This window comes from Chiloscyllium plagiosum, unplaced genomic scaffold (assembly GCF_037043375.1).
Source record: "Chiloscyllium plagiosum isolate Xiang-an unplaced genomic scaffold, Cpla_swu_hap1 HiC_scaffold_16, whole genome shotgun sequence".
NCBI lineage: Eukaryota > Metazoa > Chordata > Chondrichthyes > Orectolobiformes > Hemiscylliidae > Chiloscyllium > Chiloscyllium plagiosum.
The window spans coordinates 41,957,102-41,984,135 of NW_028270154.1; the positions used below are offsets into that span (position 1 = coordinate 41,957,102).

General features: G+C 40.1%; 1 protein-coding gene across 1 annotated transcript; it reads left to right on the top strand.

Moving 5' to 3' along the window:
• Window positions 1-26,353, top strand: nme5 (NME/NM23 family member 5). The gene is made up of 5 exons (XM_043704163.2): window positions 1-277; window positions 6,374-6,579; window positions 7,106-7,206; window positions 23,404-23,522; window positions 25,277-26,353. Exons 1-5 carry the CDS (start codon window positions 149-151, stop codon window positions 25,352-25,354), a joined length of 633 nt encoding a protein of 210 aa, XP_043560098.1. The 5' UTR covers window positions 1-148; the 3' UTR covers window positions 25,355-26,353.
• The last annotated feature ends 681 nt before the right edge of the window (window positions 26,354-27,034 follow it).

The window sequence follows — 27,034 nt, forward strand, 5'->3', positions numbered from 1 at the left end:
ACAAGGGCAATGAGGGAGAATTGCGCCGTGTTTTAAATACCGACGCAAATAACCAGTCATTCTCGGATTCTCATTTTTCTCGCCGCCACTGCAACGTTGCTCGCCCGTTGTGAGGGTTGTCCCGATCTTGTGCAGCGGGCAGTGAACAATGGACGGAGTGCAAGCTGCTACAGCAATCCATGTTGAGAGCACACTCGCTCTGATCAAACCCGACGCCATCGAAAATGCCAATGAAATCGAAGATATAATTCTCCGATCCGGCTTCACCATTCTTCAGGTACATTGTGTGGTGTGTCCTGGGCATTGCCAGTCAATGCAACTTTTACAGCCACCCCCCACACACACAACACGTAGAATTCCGGGTATGAATGTTTTACTCTCAATACAACTTATTAAGGACGGCTTGGGGGAAAAGATGTCTTTCATCGTTTTGTTTTTTTTAGTTTTTTTTATAAAAAGCCGCATTCAGTTTATTATTCGCAATTTTGTTTCACCGTTTAATTTGTAAATGCCGTTAAATATCAAAACTAAAGAGAGATCTACTGTAAAGGGCAAATTCTCCTACTTTTTTTTCTGAAACCTTCTGGCTAACACCACAAAGCAGAGTAGTTAGTGGTGACGGTGATAAATTGATTTTCATCCGAGATTGAAGTGCAGCGCAGTAACCCCAAATTGATTCTTATTCGGACCGTGGCTGTTTTAAAGGAAAGAGCTCAGAAATAGGAATCAGACACTACCTAAATCTGAGGCAGAGTAATGTTAGACTGCATATACGTAAATGCATGCAGTGTGGTAAAATAAGCTTGGTGAGCTGCAAACGCAAGTTGGTCATCTGAATTAATGATTTACATCAAAACGTTGGAGCGGAAGTAGACTATTTGGTCATAGTCATAGAGATGTACAGCATGGAAACAGACCCTTCGCTCCAACTCGTCCATGTTGACCAGATATCCCAACCCAATCTAGTCCCACCTGCCAACACCTGGCCCATATTCCTATAAACCCTTCCTATTCATATACCCATCCAAATGCCTTTTAAATGTTGCAATTGTACCAGCCTCCACCACTTCCTCTGGCAGCTCATTCCATACGCATACCACCTCCTGTGTGAAAAGGTTGCCGCATAGGCTTCTTTTATCTTTCCCCTCTCACTCTAAACCTATGCCCTCTAATTCTGGACTCCCCCACCCCAGGGAAGAGACTCTGTCTATTTATCCTATTCATGCCCCTCATGATTTTATAAACCTCTATAAGGTCACCCCTCAACCTCCAATGCTCCAGGGAAAATGACACCAGCCTATTCAACCTCTCCCTATAGCTGAAATCCTCCAACCCTGGCAACATCCTTGTAAATCTTTTCTGAACCCTTTCAAGTTTCACAACATCTTTCTGATAAGAAGGAGACCAGAATTGCACACAACAATGGCCTAGCCAGTGTCCTGTACAGCCGCAACATGACCTCCCAACTCCTGTACTCAATACTCTGACCAATAAAGGAAAACATACCAAACACCTTCTTCACTATCCTATCTACCTGCGACTCGACTTTCAAGGAACTATGAATCTGCACTCCAAGGTCTCTTTGTTCAGCAACACTCCCGAGGACAAAACCATTAAGTGTATAAGTCCTGCTAAGATTTGCTTTCCCAAAATGCAGCACCTCACATTTATCTGAATTAAACTCCATTTGCCACTTCTCAGTCCATTGCCCCATCTGATCAAGATCCTGTTGTAATCTGAGGTAACCTTCTTCGCTGTCCACTACACCTCCAATTTTGGTGTCATCTGCAAACTTACTGATTATACCTCTTATGCTCACATCCAAATCATTTATATAAATGATGAAAAGTAGTTTTTGATAAGGGATAGAATTACAGCTGTACTGAGGGAGGATATTCCCAGAAATACATCTAGAGAAGTAATTTGCGTGGAACTGAGAAATAAAAAAGGGATGATCACCTTACTGGGATTGTATTATAGGCACACTAGTGCTAATAGTCAGAGGGAAATTGATAAACAAATTTGTAAGGAGATCTCAGTTACCTGTAAGAATAATAGGGTGGTTATAGTAGGGGATTTTAACTTTCCAAACATTGACTGGGACTGCCATAGTGTTAAGGGTTTAGATAGAAAGGAATTGGATAAGTGTGTAGAAGAACATTTTCTGATTCAGTATGTGGATGTATCTACAAGAGCAGTTGCAAAACTTGACCTACTCTTGGGAAATAAGGTAGGGCAGGTGACTGAGGTGTCAGTGGGGAAGCACTTTAGGGCCAGCGACCATAATTCTATTAGTTTTAAAATAGTGATGGAAAAGGATAGACCAGATCTAAAAGTTTAATTTCTAAATTGGAGAAAGGCCGATTTTGACGGCATTAGGCAAGAACTTTCAAAAGCTGATTGGGGGGCAGATGTTCACAGGTAAAGGGAAGGCTGGAAAATGGGAAGCTTTCAGAAATGAGATAACGAGAGTCCAGAGAAAGTATATTCCTGTTAGGATGAAAGGAATGACTGGTAGGTGTAGGAGATGCTGGATGACTAAAGAAATTGAGGGTTTGGTTAAGAAAAAGAAGGAAGCATTTGTCAGGTATAGACAGAATAGATCAAGTGAATTCTTAGAGTATAAAGGCAGTAGGAGTATACTTAAGAGAGAAATCAGGATGGCAAAAAGGGTACATGAGATAACTTTGGCAAATAGAGTTAAGGAGAATCCAAAGGGTTTTTACAAATACATGAAGGACAAAGGGATAATTAGGGAGAGAATAGGGACCCTCAAAGATCAGTAAGGTGGCCTTTGTGTGGAGCTGCAGAAAATGGGGGGGATACGAAACGAGAATTTTGCATCAGTATTTACTGTGAAAAAGGACATGGAGGGAAATCAATGGTGACATCTTGAAAAATGTCCATATTACAGAGGAGGAAGTGCTGGATGTCTTGAAACTCATAAACGTGGATAAATCCTCAGGACCTGGTCAGGTGTACCCTAGAACTCTGTGAAAAGCTAGGGAAGTGATTGCTGGGCATGTTGCTGAGATATTTGTATCATCGATAGTCACAGGTGAAGTGCTGGAAGACTGGAGGTTGGCTAACGTGGTGCCACTGTTTAAGAAAGGTGATAAGAACAAGGCAGGGAACTATACACCAGTGAGCCTAATGTTGGTTTTGGGTAAGTTGTTGGAGGGAATCCTGAGGGACAGGACATATATGTATTTGGAAAGGCAAGGACTGATTAGGGATAGTCAAATAGGAATGGTTTAGAGAGATATGGGTCAAGCAAATGGGACTGGATTAGATTAGGATATCTGGTCTGCATGGCCAAATTGGACCGAAAGGTTTGTTTTGTTTCTGTGCTGTACACCTCTATGATTCTGTGATCTGAAGCCTTAAAAAAGCAGTCTAGTTTCCCTTTATCAGTTGCTGTAAGCTGTTGTTTTTAACCAATAAGCCCAAGACTTTGTAAGTTGTGGATCAGTCACTCTGTTCCTCCTGCAAGCAAATAAAAGTACCTGGAGAACAGAGATTGAGGGGCATGAAGTCCTGACATGACAAAAGGATCATCTCCATGAGCTCTGTGGACAGGGACAACTAAACTGCCTTCCCAGTCTTTCCTTTATCCATTACACAATGCTTCTGGTTTGTCTGTCCACCTACAGGTTTATGTATAGGGAGATTTATCATAAGGATAGGTGTTTTAACTAATAAGGTTATATGTTGATTGTTCAGAGTTGTTTACCTGTAGCCAGAATCAGTTTATTTGTAATAAACAATAATTCGTGTTAAGTCCACAACCTGGTTCATGCTCTCTGTTAACTTGGGTCTAAATGTTGGTAAATTCAGGAATTTTGCATACTTTAATAAAATCATTAACTTCTTCAAAGTTTGTGAGAAGATTTGTAGCTCGGGTGCTCGTTGTTGTGGTTCTGTTCGCCGAGCTGGGAATTTGTGTTACAGACGTTTCGTCCCCTATCTAGGTGACATCCTCAGTGCTTGGGAGCCTCCTGTGAATCGCTTCTGTGATGTTTCCTCCAGCATTTATAGTGGTTTGAATCTGCCTCTTCTGGTTGTCAGTTCCAGCTGTCCGCTGCAGTGGCCGGTATATTGGGTCCAGGTCGATGTGCTTATTGATTGAACCTGTGGATGAGTGCCATGCCTCTAGGAATTCCCTGGCTGTTCTCTGTTTGGCTTGTCCTATAATAGCAGTGTTGTCCCAGTCGAATTCATGCTGCTTGCCATCTGCGTGTGTGGCTACTAAGGATAGCTGGTCGAGTCGTTTCGTGGCTAGTTGGTGTTCATGGATGCGGATCGTTAGCTGTCTTCCTGTTTGTCCTATGTAGTGTTTTGTGCAGTCCTTGCATGGAATTTTGTACACTACATTGGTTTTGCCCATGAGCACTATAAATGCTGGAGGAAACATCACAGAAGCGCTTCACAGGAGGCTCCCAAGCACTGAGGATGTCACCTAGACACGGGACGAAATGTCTGCAACACAAATTCCCAGCTCGGCGAACAGAACCACAACATCTTTAACTTCTGTGACGACCCCAGGAATAGAAGGGCTTGATTACTAGTGCACTACTCCTATGAGTTGTGACAATGTGTCGGGAAAGCATCCAGGCTTCCTGAATGTCTAAAGTTACATAGTTTTAAATGAGCAAGAAAAGGCTGGCTTACAACAAATACCTGTACCATTTTCATTTTACCATTGAGAACCAAATTGAATAGATAAGGTTCAGAGAAAATACAAAATAGCAATACGGGGTACAGGAAGTTTTGGAGAATAGTCATACAGTCATATAGCATGGAAATGGACACTTTGGTCCAACCAGCCCATATCCCTTCAAACCCTTCCTATTCATGTATTCATCCAAATGCTTTTTAAACATTGTAATTGTACCCACATCCACCACTTTCTCAGGAAGTTCATTCTACACACAAACCACTTTCTGTGTAAAAATATGCCCGTTATGCCTTTATTAAATATTTCCTCTCTCACCTTAAAAATGTGCTCTCTCATCTTGAAATTCTCCATCCTAGGGAAAAGACAACTAACATTAACTCTATCTATACCTCTCATGATTTTATAACTTCTATCAGGTCGACTCTCAACCTCCGACGCTCCAGTGAAAAAAATCCCAGCCTATCCAACCTTCCTTTATAACTCAAACCTTCCATACCCTGCAACATCCTGTTAAATCTCTTCTGAACTCTCTCCAGCTTAACAATATCCTTCCTGTAACTGGGCAACCAGAACTAGACACAGTATTTATGAAGAGACATCACATTGTCCTGTACAACCTCAACGTGTCTTCCCAACTTCTTTACTCAAAGGACTGAGCAATGAAGGCAACCATGCCAAATGCCTTTTTAACCATCACTGTCTACATGAGATGCAAACTTCAAAGAATTATGTAAAAACCAAAAGAACTGCGGATGCTGTAAATCAGAACAAAAACAGAAGTTTCTGGTAAAGCTCAGCAGGTCTGCGAAGAAAAATCAATTAACGTTTCAGGACCGGTGACCCTCCCTCAGAACCATTCTGAGGTAGAGCCACTGGATTGGAAATGTTAACTCTGATTTTTCTTCACAGTTGCTGCTAGACCTGCTGAGCTTTTCCAGCAACTTCTGTTTTTGTTGAGTTATGTACCTGCATCCCTAGATTCCTCTGTTCCACAACATGACCCAAGGCCCTATCATAATTGTATAAGCCCTACTTTTGTTAATAGATTAACGTAAGACTTAAAAATTGACTCACAAATCATTTATAAATACGAAAAATAAAAGTAGTGTAGAGTTTTTTGGTAACCAGAAAAGGTCATTGTATTCCTTCTTTGATAAAGATAGGAAACAACTTCTTTGGGAAAGGTTTGTAATATAGAGCTCTACATATTTGTAGTGTTGGGCAAAATATACAGCAGGAAACTGGAGATGTATGGCGCTTGGAATAGGGGAAGATAACTGTTGAAACCTCAACTTGAAATACTCAGAAGAAAATACCTATCATTAGGAGCAGTTAATGAAACTTCATTCTGGCATTGATTGAAAGGCATTAGATTGTCCAAAGTTTACTGTCTAGGGAAATAGGATAAAACTCACTATTAGAATTTGGGAAGTGATGGATTAATGTTTATTTGTTCTAAGTAGCATGTTTTGGTTTGAGAATGTGAAAAATTATTAAGTTTTATTTAAGACAGATAAGTTCATGTTTGACATGGAATCGAGTTCAGGAAAAGCATGTTTTGTTGTAATCACATCTCAAACTTAATTCCTGCCAGTAATTATATTATTGAATTAAAAACTGCTCTCACTTATTTAGTCACCAATTCACATTTTTAAAATATGTATGATATTGACTGAACTTTTTTTCTCGTTACAGAAAAGGAAAGTATATTTGAGTCCAGAGCTGTGCAGTGATATTTATGCTACACATTATGGAAAAATATTCTTTCCCAGTTTAACAGCATTCATGAGTTCAGGACCAATAATTGCCATGGTTATTGCCAGAAATCAAGCTGTAGCATACTGGAGGGAGTTGATTGGACCTGCAAATAGTGTAAAAGCTAAAGAAACTCATCCAGGCAGGTAAGTGATCTTGGAGTTTAGCTCGTGTGAGGTAAATCTGTTGCCAACTATAGTGGACACCCATTGTTCCACATGTGTAGGGTGGTTGGGTGGGGTGTTGGGTAATCTAATCGACCAGTCAGGGAAAAGTAAATTATGTAATTGATATAATCCTGTTACGTAATTGATATAATCCTGTTACTGTCCTACTGTGTGGAAGATAGGCTAAGATTCTTTATTTTCCACAACAATTTCTGAAATCTGAACTTAGAGTGGGTTAAATGTTGTGATTTTCTCACTTGGAGATGATGTTTTGGGTCTCTTCAATGATAAATTCGCTAAGTTATAAATCAAAAGCTAATGTCATTAAGAGCTGAGGGCATTTTTAGTTACATTTGAGCACTTTGATAAATTCTTTAACATTTAAAATGCTCAATACAGTTTCTGTTTTAAAATATTGTCATTAGGGCTGCAGTTTTATACATTAAAAATAACAATAAAATATATGACCCATTTGACCTGTTTTATCAATGTCTGCCTGTTTCAGTATTAGAGCAATATATGGCACTGATCACCTCAGGAATGCTGTACATGGGAGCGAGACCTCCTCAGCAGCAAAGAGGGAAATCCAGTTAATTTTTCCTTACAGTAAGTCTTTAATCTGGTGGGTAATCTTGATGTTTTGATGTAATAGCAAAAATTGTCACATTTTATATGTTCTCATCTCTTGGTCCCAAAATGACAAGCAAAATAACTCAAATGGGATTCATTTGGATGAAGGGCAATGGAGAGCTGCATTACATACTTGGATTAAAAGTGATAAGAAATTGAATGCTTAATGGAAATATGTAGAGTTTCCCTGAAATAAGTTAAAGTCCTGGTCATTAAGAGAAAAGAAATATGCTCTGGTTTCTGGGGTCTATCATTCATGTTAGTGTAAATTGTGTATAAAATGGGTGTGAATGAATGGGCTATTTAAATTTGCATGTAGCCTTCAAGAAGACATTTAGCTCACAAATTTTAGCATTATACTGGGAGACAAACAGAAAAAGAAATGCAGTGGGTTGATTGTTCACGTCGCTATCAAATAACTTCATTTTGTAACATGTCACTGAAGTAGCACATTAGAAATCAAGACACAACATTCCCAAAGTCATCACAAAGTTAAAGTTTTTCAAAGAAAGCAACATTCCCAAACTATCTGATTTTCAGATCCAGGTTGAGAGAAAGCATCGATCAAGTTTCTGTCTTAATTAGATTCTAGCTAAACATTTCATATAAATGTATTAACCTATATAAATTAAAACTTTAAATTCCGTAGAAGCTCCCCCTTACCTACAGACATAAATTGGGGAAAAAATACATCAGGTAGAGGGAGAACCGGAAAAATAGTTCCATTGTCTTTGTTCACAAGATGTATTGAGTTTGTTCTTACTGATCTGAAAGTTTTTCCTTGACCTTCCTTTTCCCAGACCTTCCATTGGTCTGCAAAAGGTGCAGGATGGCTGTTTCACTTTTGAAAGATGGATGACTTATCCAATTCAAAGTCACAAGTTGCAGCATTTGCTGAAGGAAATTGGGAGAGGTACAGACAAGGGAACACATGGTGAGGTCAGTGCAGGAGAGAGACAGAGAGAAAGAAACTGACAAAACAGTGAACCTGCACAGTTACTGCCTTTGCTGTTTGAATTCATATATCGCTGGACATTGGAGTGCGTCTAGGAAAATTAACAAACAGTGAAATTCACAACTGATCTTGGAGGAACTGTTTGGGTGCAGTAACAGCACTGAAACAGATAATTGAATAGTTTTACATGTGGCCTACAGAAAGTCTGCAGAAGTGATTAGAGTGGGTTCTTTCTTGATTATATGTTTTTTGAGATATGCCTCTTGATTAAACTGAAAATATAAGCCATAAGTATTAATTTAACCTGGAGCAGTGTTTTGTAGAGGAATAAGACGATGTTATTTTCTGGGTCTGTAGATTGTGAAGGAGCAAAAATGGCCTTTAGTAGAGTGATATGCACTTCTTGTCAGATGTAGGAGTTTAAGGAGAGTTTACGGGTTTCTGTGGATTATATCTGCAATAAATGCTGTTAATTGTGAATCTTATCAGATCGAATGGATTGCTTGGAGAAACAGTTAGAAGCAATGAGGAATTTGCAACAGCAACAGTATGTGATGGATGGCAGTTATAGGAAGGGGGAAAAGTTGCAGATACAGTCACATAGATGGGTCAATTCCAGGAAAGGTAAGAGAGGTAGGCATTTAGTGCAGGAGTCTTCTGTGGCTATCCCCATTTCAAAAAGTATGCTGTTTTGGAAAATGTAGGGTGTAATCGATTCACAGGGGAATGTAGCACGAACAGCCAAGTTTCTGGTATTGAGACTGGCTCTAGTGCAATGAGGGGTACATTGGGTTCCAAGAGATCAATTGTGTTATGGGACTCTCTAGTCAGAGGTACCGACTGTTTCTGTACGTCTGTTTCTGTGGCCAGCAGTGAAAAAGCAGAATGATGTGTTGCGTCCCTGGTGCCAGGATCAAGGATGTCTCAGAGAGGGTGCAGAATGTTCTCATGGGGGAGAGGGGCAGCAAGATGTTATTGTCTACATTGGAGCCAACGACATTGGAAGGGAAAAGGTTGAGATCCTGAAGGGAGATTACAGACAGTTAGGCAGGAATTTAAAAAGGAGGTCCTTGAGAATAGTAATATCTGGATTACTCCCGGTGCTACGAGCTAGTGAGGGCAGAAATAGGAGGATAGAGCAGATGAATGCATGGCTGAGGAACTGGTGTATGGGAGAAGGATTCACATTTTTGGACCATTGGAATTTCTTTTGGGGTAGAAGTGACCTGTACAAGAAGGACGGATTGCACCTAAATTGGAAGGGGACTAATATACTGGCATGGGCATTTGCTAGAGCTATTCAGGGGCTGAGACCCAGGAGGATAGTGAGGAAAGAGATCAATCTGAGACTGATACAGTTGAGAACAGAAGCGAGTCAAACAGTCAGGGCAGGCAGGGATAAGGTAGGACTAATAAATTAAACTGCATCTACTTCAATGCAAGAAGCCTAACAGGAACTCAGGGTATGGTTAGGAACATGGGACTGGGATATCATAGCAATTACAGAAACATGGGTCAGGGATGAACAGGACTGGCAGCTTAATGTCCCAGGATACAAATGCTACAGGAAGGATAGAAAAGGAGGCAGGAGAGGAGGGGGAGTGGCGTTTTTGATAAGGGATAGCATTACAGCTGTATTTAGGGATGATATTCCCGGAAATACATCCAGGAATGTTATATGGGAGGAACTGAGAAATAAGAAAGGGATGATCACCTTATTGGGATTGTATTACAGACCCCCTAATAGTCAGAGGGAAATTGAGAAACAAATTTGTAAGGAGATCTCAGTTATCTGTAAAAATAATAGGGTGGTTATGGTAGGGGATTTTAACTTTCCAAACATAGACTGGGACTGCCATAATGTTAAGGGTTTAGATGGAGAGGGATTTGTTAAGTGTGTACAAGACAATTTTCTGATTCAGTCTGTGGGTGTACCTACTACAGAAGGTGCAAAACGTGACCTACTCTTGGGAAATAAGGCAGAGCAGGTGACTGAGGTGTCAGTGGGGGAGCATTTTGGGGCCAGTGACCATAATTCTATTAGATTTAAAATAGTGATGGAAAAGGATAGACCAGATCTAAAAGTTGAATTTCTAAATTGAAGGAAGGCCAATTTTGACGGTATTAGGCAAGAACTTTCAAAAGCTGATTGGGGGCAGATGTTCGGAGGTGATGGGACGGATGGAAAATGGGAAGCCTTCAGAAATGAGATCACGAAAATCCAGAGAAAGTATGTTCCTGTTAGGGTGAAAGAAAGGCTGGTAGGAATAGGGAATGCTGGATGACCAAAGAAATTAAGGGTTTGGTTCAGAAAAAGAAGGAAGCATATGTAAGGTATAGACAGGATAGATCAAGTGAATCCTTAGAAGAGTATAAAGGCAGTAGGAGTATACTTAAGAGGGAAATCAGGAGGGCAAAGAGGGGACATGAGAAAGCTTTGGCAAATAGAATTACAGAGAATCCAAAGGGTTTTTACAAATACATTAAGGACAAAAGGGTAACTAGGGAGAGAATAGGGCCCCACAAAGATCAGCAAGGCGGCCTTTGTGTGGAGCTGCAGAAAATGGGGGAGATACTAATCGAGTATTTTACATCAGTATTTATTGTGGAAAAGGACATGGAAGATATTGAATGTAGGGAAATAGATGGTGACATTTGAAAAATGTCCATATTACAGAGGAGAAAGTGCTGGATATCTTGAAACGCATAAAGGTGGATAAATCCACAGGACCTGTTCTGGTGTACCCGAGAACTCTATGGGAAGCTAGGGAAGTGATTGCGGGGCCTCTTGTTGAGATATTTGTATCATCGATAGTCACAGGTGAAGTGCTGGAAGACTGGAGGTTGGCTAACGTGGTGCCATTGTTTTAAGAAATGTGGTAAGGACAAGGCAGGGAATTATAGACCAGTGAGGTTGACGTCAGTGGTGGGCAAGTTGTTGGAGGGAATTCTGAGGGACAAGATGTACATGTATTTGGAAAGGACTGATTAGAGATAGTCAACATGGCTTTGTGCATGGGAAATCATGTCTCACAATCTTAATTGAGCTTTTTGAAAAAATAACAAAGAGGAATGTTAAGGGCAGAACGGTGGACTTGATCTATATGAACTTCAGTAAGCCATTCGACAAGGTTCCCCATGGGAGACTGGTTAGCAAGGTTAAATCTCACGGAATACAGGGAGAACTAGCCATTTGGATACAGAACTGGCTCAAAAGTAGAAGACAGAGGTTGGTGACGGAGGGTTGTTTTTCAGACTGGAAGCCTGTGACCAGTGGAGTGCCACATGGATTGGTGCTGGGTCCATTACTTTTCGTCATTTATGTAAATGATTTGGATGTGAGCATAAGAGGTACAGTTAGTAAGTTTGCAGATGACACCAAAATTCAGAGGTATCGTGGACAGCAAAGAAGGTTATCTCGGATTACAATGAGATCTTGATCAGATGAGCCAATGGGCTGAGGAGTAGCAGATGGAGTTTAATTCTGATAAATGCGAGGTGCTGCATTTTGGGAAAGCAAATCTTAGCAGGACTTATACACTTAATGGTAAGCTTCTAGGGAGTGTTGCTGAACAAATTGACCTTGGACTGTAGGTTCATAGCTACTTGAAAGTGGAGTCAGGTAGATAGGATAGTGAAGAAGGCATTTGGTATGCTTTCCTTTATCGGTCAGAGTATTGAGTATACGAGTTGGGAAGTCATGTTGCGGCTGTACAGGACATTGGTTAGGCCACTGTTGGAATATTGCGGCAATTCTGGTCTCCTTCCCATCGGAAAGATGTATGAAACTTGAAAGGGTTCAGAAAAGATTTACAAGGATTTTGCCGAGGATGTGAGCTATAGGGAGAGGCTAAACAGGCTAGGGCTGTCTTCCCTGGAGCATCGGAGGCTGAGGGGTGACCTTATAAAAGTTTACAAAATAATGAGAGGCATGGATAGAATAAATAGACAAAGTCCTTTCCGTGGAATGGGGGAGTCCAGAACTAGAGGGCATAGGTTTAAGGTGAGAGGGGAAAGATATAAAAGAGACCTAAGGGGCAACCTTTTCACACAGAGGGTTGTGCGTGTATGGAATGAGCTGCCAGTGGAAGTGGTGGAGGCTGGTACAATTGCAACAGTTAAATGGCATTTGGATGGCTATATGAATAGGAAGGGTTTGGAGGAATATGGGCCAGGTGCTGACAGGTGGGACTAGATTGGGTTGGGATATCTGGTCAGCATTGATGGGTTGGACCGAAGGGTCTGTTTCCGTGATGTACATCTCTATGACTCTAACTGTTTTTTTTTGGTTGCTGTGGATTTGCAGATTCTTCTCTTCTGGTCTGACTAATTTCTCTGTCTTGTTCGCAGCCTAAGTTATATAGCCATCTAGCAGACAGAGGACCTTTGTCATTGATATCTAGCTACCAATCAGCTTCACTTGTAACAACTCCTCAGCTTCAGTATGACCTACTTTGCTGAAAGCCACAACTTAAAAAGTTCACACAAAGTAGCAAAGTCAGTAGTTTAATATATGCAGCCATCCTTGTAAATACTTGGTTTTCAGAACAGTTCTTTCTCAATTCTATCCACAGATTTTGTTTTTGAAAAGCACAAAAATAAAAGGACACAGTCTCTACTTGCCTCTGCCCTTTTAGGAATATGAAACACCATTACAAAAAAACAGGATATACAAGAATCAAAACACCAAGATTTGCATCCATTCCTCTGTCCTTAGGCAAACTTAAGCAATATTAATATGTGTTAAATATGTTACTTATTCTAACATTTTACATTTGGGTCAACGCATTTGCAGTTTCATTCTCTCTCTTTCCTGTAATATGAATAATTTTAGACGGGTTGTAACAAAAGATTTTAAATAATCTCACTTTTTAAAGTTTCCAATGAAGACTAATAGATTATGATCAACATAAATTAGCATTTTATTGTTATCATGTCATATATAGACTTCAAAATATTGAAAAGGTATTGTGGGGCAGCATGGTGCTCAGTAGTTAGCACTACTACCTCATAGTGCCAGGGACCTGAGTTTGATTCCAGCCTCAGGTGACTGTCTGTCTATGTGGAGTTTGCCTATTCTCCCCGTGTTTCCTTGAGGGCTCTGGTTTCCTCCCACAGTTCAAAAATGTACAGGTCAGGTGAATTGGCCCTGCTAAATTGCCCATTATTCAGAGGGAAATGGGTCTGGGTGGGTTACTCTTCGGAGGGTCAGTGTGGACTTGTTTGGCCAAATGGCTTGTTTCTATACTGTAGGGAATCTAATCTAACAACAATCATCAAAGTTTGTTTCCATGGCATTGTAAAACTGATGTAGGTTTTTGGAGATGTAACCCAATGATTCTAATCCTGACTCATCATCCTGTTAGACAACAGCACCTATCACTAAATCAACTGTAATTATGGAAAGTCTGGAAAAGTCAGGGGCGGCCAACAGTCATTTGTTTATTGTTAAGATAGTTTTCAGCTTCTCAAAGGCTGCTTGATATTCTGCGGACTATGCCGTTTTTGTTTGTTTCTTTAATGAGTTTGTTAAAAGCACAGCTATCGTACTGAAAATGTGCACAAGTTTCTGGTAAAATCTACACATTCCTAAAAACCTTACAATTTCTCATTTAATTTTAGAAATAGGAACTTCGATTGGAGCCTATAGTTTCACTGTTCTTGGCAACACTTGTCCAACAAAATATCCTAGACATATACTCTTGCATTTCCAAATGCACTTTTGGTTAAACTTATTACAACTGTATTAAACAATTTATTACACTGTCAACTGTAATTGCTTAAACTGGTTTCGCCTTGTCTCAGTGCTGTTACCATGTGTCATGCTATACTACAACATTATTCAAATACACTGTGCAGTTATGAACTCCAGCTACAACTTGATTCATAAGCCTCTGGAATTTAGTTGGGACATTTTTTAACGTAAATGGCATCATTTAACATTGGTATAACCTATTTAATATAACAAGCCCTCTATGGTCATGGTACTTGCCATCCTCTTTAGCAGATCCTTTGTCAAGTCTGTCATGCAGTTCTCCCACCATGGAATTGGGTTTGAATCTGTCTTTGTGATTGCATTCACCTTTCTATAATCAGTACCAAGTTCAGCTGAGGGTTTTTTTAAAAACAGGTGAAGCTGATTGGTGTGAACTGGTAACCACATATCAAAAACAAAGTTCTTCTGCCTGCCAACAACCATGTGATTGGTTGTCTGGTGGCTACACAGCTTTGGCTGTGAACAAGACAGACTAGAAGAAAACCTGCAAGAATGCAGCAGCCAACAACTCTCATAGATCCATCCAGATAAGGAACCAGTACTTTAAATGAACTGTAGCTCTTTAGACTAGGTTCAATTCAATGCTTTTCCAGCATGTACTGAATCTGTTTCCACTTGAACTTGTTTTTTTCCTGAGCCGATAAGGATGCTGTTTTATCAGTCTTGACTCATGTAATCAATATGATGTCTAGCTCTTGCAGTACATCTAGCTGTATTTCTATAAATTATTTCATACTAGCTCAATAACCTTACAAGATTCTCCTGTCATCTTTTCTCTTATGAGAGACTAACATAACAATATCTTGTGTTAATTGGATTGGAGGAAGTTTGCTTTGGGAATTGCCTACCTCTCCTTCAATCTTACATTTTCATTATCTCTATCATCTTCCACTATCCTTACTCCCTGATACACCTTTGATCCTTCTTATTTTCTTCTCCACAATGATACCTTTTTAGTTTGTTTGTGATGTAACTGATTCTTCTTCCTATGATCAGAAGTACATATCAGAAGAGTCACTTTTCCAGCCTACCTAACTACTTTTATGTGGACCATTGAATTTCACCTCTGGAGGTTTCTCTTGCAAAAGCAACAATAACAATACTACATCTCCTGTTTGAAACATTCTAGCCGCCATGAAATTTTCAAATATTCCTGCTCCTATGTGTCTTTCTAGAAACATAGACATGTAATCCAATATTGAGATTTCATCTTTTTAATTCAATAACTTTTCCTTAAGAAATGTTAATGGATCTCTAATCTCATGTCTATAAACCAATTGAAATGGACTAAATTCAATAGATTAATTTGGGGAATGTCTGGTAGCAAATAGTAAGAAACGTAATCCATTGTCCCAATTCTGTCAGTTTTTATGACAGTATGCTTTAATCATGATTTTCATTATATGTTTCCAAAGCTCCCTGTATTTGTGAATGATACAATGTTAACCTCAATTGTTTTATAACCAAATTGTTAACTATTTTCTGGAAAACTTTAGAACCCTGATCAGACTGCATCTCAATTGATAGCCCGTGATGAGTAAAAAACTGAGTTAACATTTCCAATGCTATCTTAGCTGTAATCAACCTTAAAAGGTAGCTTCCAGAAATCATGTTGTTGTATCAATGATTGTAAAGTTAGACTGGTGTCCTGCTTCCGTTTTTGGCAATGGTCCTACACCATCCAGTAACACTCATCTGAATGGCTCTTCAAAGATTGATATAGGTGTCAACAGGTGCTGATCTGATTATAACCCGAGGTTTTCCACTTGTATGTCTTGTTCTACTGGACTACATCTTTATGAAATCCATATAAAATACCTGTTTATTCCTGTGGTTTCCATTTCTTTATTTACCCAGCCATAGGAAATTCATGTTCTACTCACAATATTTCCTTATGACATCTGGGCAAGTTCATTATTTCATGAACAACTGTTTATTCTTCATCTGCAGGTCTGTGAGAATGGCTCCTCTTCCTCATCAAAACTCCATTTTTAATATAAAAGCATTCTAGAGCTCCTTCAGTCTCTGCTTCAGTCTGACCTATCTGTGTTAACTAACTTAACTCTGGGAAAGTTTCCTTAACTTCAATTAACAAAGATATGCTGAACATTTCCTGTGAATTGTCTTTCTTCTTAAATAGAGTTTTGGCTCCCCTAAGATTGCTTAGGTCACATGTTGGAAAATACCCAGAACCTGTTCCCATTACTGTTCTGTCTCAACTAGACTTTCCATGATTGTAGTGAATTTATGACTTTCACTCCTGCCAAATCATTCCCTAGAAGTAAATCAATTCCATCCATAGTTAATTTCTTAACCTGTAGTCCAGACAGTAAGTCACACTCTATTTGGATTTCGTACAATTGAACTGAGATATACTCTCCATCTGCCAAAGTGTTACCAACACTTTGGCTTTCATTGAATATTCTGGAGGGAAAACTAAATCTTTCTCCGATAAGGAAGTTTCAGTGACTTCTGTATCCCTCAGAATAGTTTATAGGCTTGAATACTTCCTTTGAAGAAAAAGGGGTTATCTTCCCTTTTGATTAAAACGCTTCATATCTCTCTGCTATCTTATGTACTATTTCTACATTCTCAATAGTATCCACCTCTGGTACCTCAATTTTTGTTAAAGTTATAATCTGGTAAGTGGCCTTTTCTTTCTGAGTTTATTTTTCAAACACATTAAGGACTCCAGGAAGTCTCAGACTTCCCTCATACATTCCAGCTTTCTGAATGAATGTGTTCTACTTTGTTGCAATGGAAAAAGATACTTTGGCTTCCAATTTTCATCTCTGCACTTAGTACTTCCGTTCTCATCTGAAGAGGAGATCTAGGGGCATTCCCAGGTAGCCTTCTCCTACATTGTCAACTTGCCTTCTTTTCATACTCACATTTTTCTCCCTTTTCAAATTTGTGGGTAATGGGAAAAAAAGTTAACATTTTGAATTTAATTATCATTGTCAGCCATTATTGCTGCCTATTTAGTAGTTGCAACCTCTTGGTTCTCCACATGCATTCTTAATAACAGGACGTAGTGAGTTTTAAATTCCTTTAAGAGAATAATCTCTCTAAAGAGCTTTATATGTGGCTTCAGCTTTTAATGCTCGTATCCATATGTCAAAATTATTTTGTTGAACTTTCTTAAATTCAAACTAGGTTTGCCCAAGCTGATTTCTTAAATTCTGTAAGCTTTCCCTATATGCCTGAGACAGTAATTCATGTACAGACATTACACTCTTTTTCACTGTCATCCTCCTGAGAAGCCTCCTCTGACAATAAAACATGGCTTTTCTGTGCTTAACCTGCTAATTTACTCTGCATAGGCAGTGTCTGTCCTTTTTTGTTTGCCAGGTTCATTTATCTATCCATTTTCTCAGTTGACATGAAGAATGCATCCACATCCTTTCCCTCAAACTTTGGGAGGGCCTGTGCAAACTTTCGGCTGAACCTCAAATTCAGACTCAGATTTCCCCATCAGGGCCTATATCAGTATTTAACATTTCCTGCTTCAGCAGCATCATTTTGATTTGATGTTCACATTGGCCTGCTTTCATTTTCTCTTTCGCTTCTAATTGTAAGCTCATTTCAGTTTTTAGTTCCTTCATTCTCTCCTAATGCTTCTAGCCACTTCAATTATATCTGAAGATCACGTGATCCAGTGTTTCATTATCCAAAATACTCTGCCTCCTCTTTACTTCCTGTAAGCTCAAGTGCTGTGCCAGTGCTCTAGTAATTTCTGCCTTTTGAGCTGTCAGACAGTGCCAACTCCATTTACTTACTCGGTTTTGAAAGTTCATTTAAGGTTATAAGGGACGACTGTGCCACCTAAAGGAAATCCTTTGCCATTTCCAGTTCCATGTTTTATTATATTTTCTAATCAGTCTGTTCAGAGATGTTATTACCCATCTTTGCAGGAGGTGTGATGTGAACCCCAGGCCTCTAGGCTCAGAAGTAGGCTGACCACCATTGCCCTACAAGAGTTCTTATTTCCACATCTTAAACACTGTACAGAGCCAGGTGTTTTCTTTCACCTTTGTCATTTGCCAATACCACACCTGAATTCTCGCTGCCTCTGCTTCAACTCCAATCCAGTCCCAGCCAGGTGTCTCCAAACATTGTCAAACTCACTGGAAGAAAATGAGGACTTCTGATGCTGGAGATCAAAGTCAAAAAGGGTAGCGCTGGAAAAGCACAGCTGGTCAGGCAGCATGCAAGGAGCAGGATCCTGATGAAGAGCTTGTGCCTGAAACATCGACTTTCCTGCTCTTCAGATGCTGCCTGACCGGCTGTGCTTTTCCAGTGCCACACTTTTTGACTTGTTCAGTGGAAGGCAAGCCCCAGTATTCCTGGAGTTATAATAAAAGTTAAAGTTTCTTTTAAAAGAAAGATGCTACATCCCATACATCTGATTTTCAGATCCAGGTTTTCATACTTAATAAGAAATCACTTTTTATTTCAGGTCATTATGGTCACAGGTAAACGATTGAACTAAATTGCAAACAATTTTCCTTCTAAGCTTTATGTGCAACTACTCCAATGGTCTGCACATACTGAGCAGCATTAGCACACTAATTGCTGCAATGCCCTCTGACCTCAGAGATCCATGAGGCCAGTAAGAAAATTGGAGGGAATACTGCTTATCAACTCCCCTTATGCAAACAAACAGATGAATATGGTTGCCAGAAGATACGGAAGCCTTTAAAACCAACAGAGGATAAATAAAAAAGCAATGGAGTGGGGGGATGGAAGAAAATGAAATGTGAGGATGAACTAGCTAGTAATATAAAAGAAGATTGCAAGAGATTTTTTATTTTTGCTATCTAAAAGACACGAGCAAGGCAAGAGTGGACACTGGACCACTGGAAAATGAGACTGGAGAAGTAGTGATGGGAGACAACAAAATGGTGGAAGAATCGAATAGATACTTTGCATCAGTCTTCATGGTGGAAGACATCAGCAGTATACCAGAACTTCAAGAATCAGGGGGCAGAGGAGATAGCTGCGGAGATTGTAGAGGCATTGGTGGTGATCTTTCAGAAATCACTAGTCGGGGAGTGTCCCAGGGTACTGGAAATGGCTAATGGAATCGCCCTGTTTAGGAAGGAAGGGAGGCAGAAAACAGGAAACTAAAGGATGGTTAGCCTAACCTCAGTCATTGAGAAGTTTTCAGAGCCCATTATTAAGCATAAGATTGAAGAGGACTTGGTAGTGCATGTTAAAATAGGGCTGAGTCAGCACTGCTTTGTCACGGGAAGGTCATGCCTGACAAACCTGTTAGAATTCTTTGATGAGGTAATGAGCAAGTTAGAGAAAGAAGAGCTAGTGGATATGATCTATTTGGATTTCCAAAAGGCCTTTGACAAGGTGTCACACAAGAGGCTGCAGAATAAAATAAAAGCCCATGGTGTTAGGGGCAAGATACTGACATGGACAGAGGATTGGGTGACTGTCAGAAGGCAGAGAGTGGGGATAAAGGGGTCTTTTTCAGGATAGCAGCTGGTGACTGGTGGAGTTCTGCAGGGGTCTATGTTGGGACCACAGGTATGCACATTACATATTAATGATCTGGGCCAAGGAACTGAGGGCATTGTTGCTAAGTTTGCAGATTAATACAAAGATAGATGGAGGGACAGGTAGTGTTAAGGAAGCAGGGAAACTGGACAGGCTGGGAGAGTGGGGCAAAAAGTGGCAGATGGAATAAAATGTGGGAAAGTGTGAGGGGGTTGTGCACTTTGGAAGGAAGAATAGAGGCATGGACTATTCTTTAAACAGGGAACAGATTTGGAAATCTGAATCACAAAGGGACTTGGGAGTCTTAGTTCAGGATTGTCTTAATTAGCATTCATTTCAAGAGGGCTAAAGGACAAGAGCAGAGATGTATTGTTGAGGCAACGTAAGGCACTGGTCAGATCGCATTTGAAATGTTATGAGCAGTTTTAGGCCCCATATCTAAGGAAGGCTGTGCTGGCATTAGAGGGAATATAGAGGAGATTTATAAGAATGATCCAGATGATGCAGGGCTTGTCATATGAGGAGTGGTTGAGGACTCTGGGTCTGTACTCAATGAGTTTAGAATGATGAGGGGAGATCTCATTGAAACTTAGAATATTGTGGGCTTGGATAGAGTGCACATGAGAAGATGTTTCCATTATTAGGAGATACTAGAACCTGAGGACACAGCCTCAGAGTGAAGGGACCACCTTTCAAACCATGTCCTTTGCAGCAATGAGGCAAAGTTACTGAATATATTTAAGATAGTGATAGGTTCTTGATTAGTGAGGAGATCAAGGGTTATAGGGAGAAGGCAGCAGAATGGGATTGAGAAACCTATCAGCCATATCGATGGGCTAAATGGCCTAATTCCTCCTCCTTTATTTTGTGGTCTCTTATAAACAGGGGTTTAAAAAGCACATAGGGAGGGAAAACTAGAACATCAATTCTGTAGTCTTTGTTCACCAGATTTCGTGGTTGTTTTTTGCTAATCTGAAGGTTTTTCCTTGAGTTCCCTTTTTCTGAATGTTTCCAAGGTTTGCAAGAGGTACAGTGTGGCTAGTTCATTTCTGAAAGGTCTCTGATCTAAAAATTCATTTCAAAATCTCAACGTGCGGCATTCGCTGAAAGAAAGATAAATTGGTTTTCTCAGGTTTAAACTAACTTGCGGCAGAGACCTGAGGGAGTTTTTGGCGGCTGCAAACCTGTTTGTTTCCCTTCTGGTCTGACTAATTTTTCACTTTTGTTCACAGCCCAAGTCTGTTCAACAACCCGACAACCAGTCACATGGTTTTTGGGAGGCAGAGGACCTTTGTCATTGCTGGCCACCTGTCCACAAACCATTCAGCTTCACTTGTAATAACAACCCTTCCACTCCTGTTTGTTTCCACATTGCTGGAACCCACAGCTACACAAACAGAGTTCGCAATTGGTGTCAAATCCCATGCTTTCAAAAAGTTCAACCACCTTTGTAAATTTTTGGTTTAAAACTGTTCTTTTTCATTTCAGTCTACAGTTTTAAAATGCATTTTTTTTTATTTTAATTTTTTGCTCCATATTTCCATCATTTAAAAAGATGAGAAAGAAACCAACTTAGATCCACCACAGGAAGTGATGTAAATAAACTGCATTGGCACATCTTCAAGGTAGAGGTTCAAATCTTACAGATGACAAATTGTTTGTTCATGTTTTTTGGACAGTATACCTTTGAAATTCCAAACTAGTGTATCTGTCTTAGGTACACTTTGGGACAAATTGCACAGGCTACAATATTGGAAAAGTGGTAGCATAACTTTCTCACCAGTACTGTTTAAAAACAGTCACAAGCTATTTTGTTAAGTTGCTGGTCAATTATTTCTAACTGTTACCTTGATCCTATAAGTAATTCAAGCTTTCCATTATTGTCTAATGTTGAAGATGTCTACCAGTGAGTGGTATGGCAGATGCTGAAGGAGCTTTTACTTACTTCAAGATTTCTGCATAAATCAATTGCTCTCCGATAGGGGGTGCACTGGTAGACATTCCCCTTGGAATGCAACATCGCTTTGGGAATGAATAAAGACCATTGTCAAGCTGCAAGAAGAGGGCAGAGGTGGTGGTGAACACTTAGCAGATTATGACTCTACTGATTGAACAGACTCGTAGTACAGAAACAGATCCTTCTGACAAAATAGTCCACGCCGATCATAATTCCAAAATGAACTAGTCCCACCTGCATGTGCTTGGTCAATATCCCCCCCCAAACATTGCTTATTCACATACTTATTTTTTAAACATTGTAACTGTACCAGCCTCCACCACTTCCCCTGGAAGTTCATTCCACACGCAAACCATCCTCTGTTCAAAGTTTGTGAGAAGATTTGTAGCTCGGGTGCTCGTTGCTGTGGTTCTGTTCGTCGAGCTGGAAGTTTTTGTTGCAAACGTTTCGTCCCCTGTCTAGGTGACATCCTCAGTGCTTGGTAGCCTCCTGTGAAGCGCTTCTGTGGTGTTTCCTCCGGCATTTATAGTGGCCTGTCCCTGCCGCTTCCAGTTGTCAGTTTCAGCTGTCTGCTGTAGTAGCCGGTATATTGGGTCCAGGTCGATGTATTTGTTGATGGAGTTTGTGGATGAGTGCCATGCTTCTAGGAATTCCCTGGCTGTTCTTTGTTTCGCTTGCCCTATAATGGTAGTGTTGTCCCAGTCAAATTCATGTTGCTTGTCGTCTGCGTGTGTGGCTACTAGGGATAGCTGGTCGTGTTGTTTCGTGGCTAGTTGATGTTCGTAGATGTGGATCGTTAGCTGTCTTCCAGTTTGTCCTATATAATGTTTTGTGCAGTCCTTGCATCCTCTGTGTAAAAAATTTGCTTCTCACATCTTTTTAAATTCTTTCTCCGCTCACCTTAAAAATATGCCCCCAGTTGTGAAATCCCCCACCCTCGGGAGAAGGTATCTGTCATTCATCTTACCTATACCCCTCATGATTTTAAAAACCTCTATAAGGTCACTCTTCAACTACCTATGTTTCAGTGAAAAACGTCCCAGCCTATTCATATAATTCAAAGCCTCCATTCCCAGCAACATCCTGGAAAATCTATTCTGAACCCTGTCCACCTTAATAATATCCTTCCTATAAGAAGGCAACAAGAGTTGGACACAGTACTCCAGAAGAGGCCTCACCAAAATCCTGAACAACCTTATCATAGTTTTGCTAAGTGAACTTTAACGGCACCAATGTCTCTACACCTCAGTAATGATTAAAAAATGCTATTAGTTGCAGTTCAAACAGCCCCTTGTGGGCATTGCATGGTATACCTCTGATTGTGTACCAACTTGCATTATTGAGTGAGGGAGGTGTATCAATCAGTTTGGCTGTCATGGCTGCCATGATTGAATAGTTGGCAGTTTGTGAGAGCTGTGAGGTGGTGAGGTTTGCAGCTGTGTTAAGTATATGAGTTAATTCCCAGTTAAAACCCTGATTCTTGCAGAGTTGGCTTGAGGAAGATGTTTTGTTTAGGTTTGGTAAACACTTGTGAGTAGTCAGTGACTTCTGGTAAAAATGTGTGTGCACATGGCCAAACGAAAGCAGATTCTCTACTAAAGTTGTAGTGGTCTCTACAGCTGAACAACTTGTTGATGAGGCCTGAAAGTAATTGTGGCTTGGGTCAGGTAATGAAGGGAATGTGTGGAACTCTATGATTTCATAAGAAATTAAGGAAGAAACTCTGAGGAAGAAAACCATGTGCAAAATATGCACACTGTTTGAATGAACATTTGGAGTACTACATATTAGCTGCTGTTTATTCTCTTAGCAAGCATCGTGTCTATAAAGACAATTAACTAAAGAAATGAAGTAGAGTTTCTTAGTAGCCTCTCTAGCAACAGCAGAAAAATAGAAAACACTGTTAACAGAAGTTTTTAAAGAAAATATTGCTCAACATTTAAAAAATTGAGCAGATTCATTGATCATTTACAGCTACTATTGACCAAAGAGCGAGTGCACAGGATGCAATAACATACCTGAGCAGATTTGTAAATCCTACTTTGTTGTCTGGACTGACCAAACTCTGCAAACAAAAACCCACAGACCCTATTGTAAGTACTTTTGAGTTATTGAATCTTGTAAATGTGTTAAATGCTTATAGACTCATACCTGTTTACCTACAATATTTTTTCATTATACTTAAACTGGACGTAAAGAATAATTTTAAGCAATTTATGCCCTGTTCAAATCCAACTCTTAATGCTGGAATTTTTAAACTATTGTAAGGTCTGCATTATTTTGATCTGTTGTAAATTGTTGTAAGAATGTTTTGCTGCAGTATTTCTAGCCTCTGACCTGCTCTTGTAGCCACTGTTTTGATATGGCTAGTTTATTTCAATTTCTGGTCAATAATAATTCCCAGGATGTTGATAGTGGGGGATTTTGTAGTGGTAATGCCATTGACATTAATTTGCAAGTCCTCTCTGAACTCAGAGGAGAAGTTCGGCTAATCTGGTACCAATATTTGAGAAGGTTGGTAAGGATAAATCAGTGCACTATAGGCCAATGGGGTGAACATCACTCATCAGAAAAGTACCAGAAAAAAATTTCTATGGGACAGAATCCATCTCCACTTGGAGAGACAAGGATTATTCAGCAGGAAATCATGTCTGACAAATTTGAATGAATATTTTGAGGAGGTGACTAAATGTATGGACAAGGATGTCGTGCAATGAATATAGTCTCCATGGACTTCAGTATGCTTTTGAACAAGGTCTTGTGCATGGGAGACTAGTCAAGAAGAGTCCATTGGATCCAGTGCAATTTGACAAATTGGATCCAAAATTGACTTCTGTGGCAGGAGGCAGGGTTGATGGGTGAAAGGTGTTTTTGTAACTAGAAACCTGTGTTTGGTGGCATTCTTCAGGATTCTGCATTGGTGTTTGTTGTATACATTAATAATCTAAATGTGAATATCAGAAATGTGATAAGTAAGTTTACAGAAGACATTAAAATAATGATGTCCATAGCAAGGAGAAAAGCCTTGGACAACAGGCTGACCAGATGGATTCAACATTTAGTCCTGAAAGGCATGAAGTGAGAGGACTAATATTGCAAGGGAGTACAAGAGAAGCAAGGTTATGATGTAGATTTATATAGTGTTAATTAGGCCACAACTGGAGTGCAGTGTGGAGTTCTGCTCAACACGCTATAGGAAACATGTGATTACATGAGGGAGTGAAGAAGAAATTCACTATAGTATTGCCTTGGCTGTTGTGATTCAGCTTGTTTTTCTCAGAACAGAGCAGGCTGAGGCTGACTGAGGTGTACAGAATTGTGAGGGGTGTAGATAGGGTAGACAGGAAGAAACTTTCCCCCTTAGTGGAGGGATTAAAAACCATGGGGGCAGAGATTGAAAAATAGAGGCAGGAAATTTAGAGTGCATTTAAGGAAGAGGTGGTGGGTATCTGGAATTTACTGTCTGAAAAGGTGGTGGAGGTGGCAACCATCATAACATTTAAGAAGCATTTAGATAATCATTTGAAATTTCTTAAGATACAAAACCACGAATCAAGTGCCGGGAAATGGGACCAGAGAAGAGAGATGCTTGATGACTGGAATGGACATGATGGCCATTAGGATGGCTTGTACATAAGATTTAGTAGCAGAATCTGAGATTAAATTGAGTTCATTTGTTGGGAATAATAGAGAGAGATTTGATCTGTTCCATTGCAAAATAAGAAAACTAGATGCTAAAGTTGGTTGAAAATGGCTTCACTGGCTAGCACATGCATGCATCAAATTAATATCCATGAATAATAATAATGGTTTAATGTAGTTTGATAAACTGTATTCTCTTCTACAGACCTGGCTTGCAGATTGGTTGCTTGCAAACAATCCCAACAAACCAAACATTTGTGAAGGTATAGCAGAAGAGCAATGAAAATAGCTACTCTCACAGCCAGGACACTTGATGGAAAAGCAAAAAGCAACTTAAGAAAAAAATCAGGAAAAGTGTACTACAACGATAATTTAATCACAGCAAATCACTGATGACTTGGAGTTCTTATATGATTCTGAACGAGATTGTCAAATTTACATATGACATGATTGTAATCTTTTTCCTTGAAGTAGACAACTTTTGAAATTCTAGGGAATTGCGTAGAGAATAAATTTACAGGGTTCCACAGTTTTTAAGCAAATAAAATCAATGTTAATATAGAAAGATAGAGAAGTAAAACAATGTACAATACATTAGAGTATAAGTTGTAAATGTACAGAATTATCATGAGTAAATATGGATTAACAGATAAACTGTGGTTGAATAATGCATACAAATAGCAGAAGCACTTAACATTGATCCGATTGGTCTCTCAACAACCCAACAAATTTTGTTTAAAATATTGGATTCATCACAAGGGCTTTCAAATCTTTATATTTGACAATCTAGCCTCTGCTCTTTTTCAGGCCATTCTAACTCAGACTGCCCCGTCAACGGATCACCTCCCAGTGGTCCAATCACTTCCCTGACACTGTGTTGCACTGGATTCCCAAGGCTGTATTTCAGCAACTACTTAGTTCCACCTGTTTTGCTGATAGCTCCATTAAGATGGAGATACTTGCCCTGTATTTCTATGAACTCCTGCTCCAGGACTGTACCATGAAAATATTGCTCATAAACTTCCTGGAATCCCAAATCTCATGCAGTAATAGTCCACAGAGTTTCTTCAGAGTCTGAACCGTCTCTGTACCAAAACACTCCAGTGGTTTCTCCTGACTGCAGAGAGCTGCCAAACGGTTCCTGAGCCTTTAGTGAGACCCCAGTTCGTCAGGGCTCTCAGCGACATTCTCCTAATCCTTCTCTACCACTGATTAATATGGATTCCTGAACTGCTGTTCACTTATTCTTGTACTGGATTTGGTAACACAATAAAACCCCTTAAAAAGCACTATCTTTGTTCCTGGCAAGATGATACATAATGAGCAGATAATGTAATCTCACCATGCTACTTACTACTTCTACGAAGGGTGGAAAGAGTGGGGGAGGGGGGTGGTGGATCGCAGGGAGTGAAGGAGGGAGAGTGGTGGGGGGAGCAGCATGCATGGGAGAGGAGTGTGAATATGTGGGGGGGGGAAGCAGTGTGGGAAGGGGAGACAGTGTGGGAGAAGGAAGGAAATGTGGAAGACAACTGGCAAGGGAGTGAGGGAAGGAGGGAAGCAAGGTGTGCAGGGAATGTGGGAGAAGGGGGTAGGAAAGGGAGGGAGTGTGGGAGAAGGGAGATGGAAGGGAATGTGGGAGAGAGAGGGTGGGAGGAAATGGAGTGTTCAAGGGAGGGTGGGAGGAGAAGGGAGTGTGTGAGAGGGAGAGAGTGGGAGGGAAGGGGGAGAAAATGAGTGAGTGGTAGGGGTAAGGGAAAAAGATGTGAGGGAATCACAGATATATTGGCAATAGTTTTTAATTCCTCTCTGGCCACAGGAATTATTCCAGAAGACTGGAGGACATCCAATGTGGTACTGCTGTTCAAGAAAGGCATACAGGATTAACTAGGAATCTACAGGCCAGTCTGTACCCTCTGATGGGGAATCTACTGTACCAATTCTTAAGGACTGAATTATTTTGCAT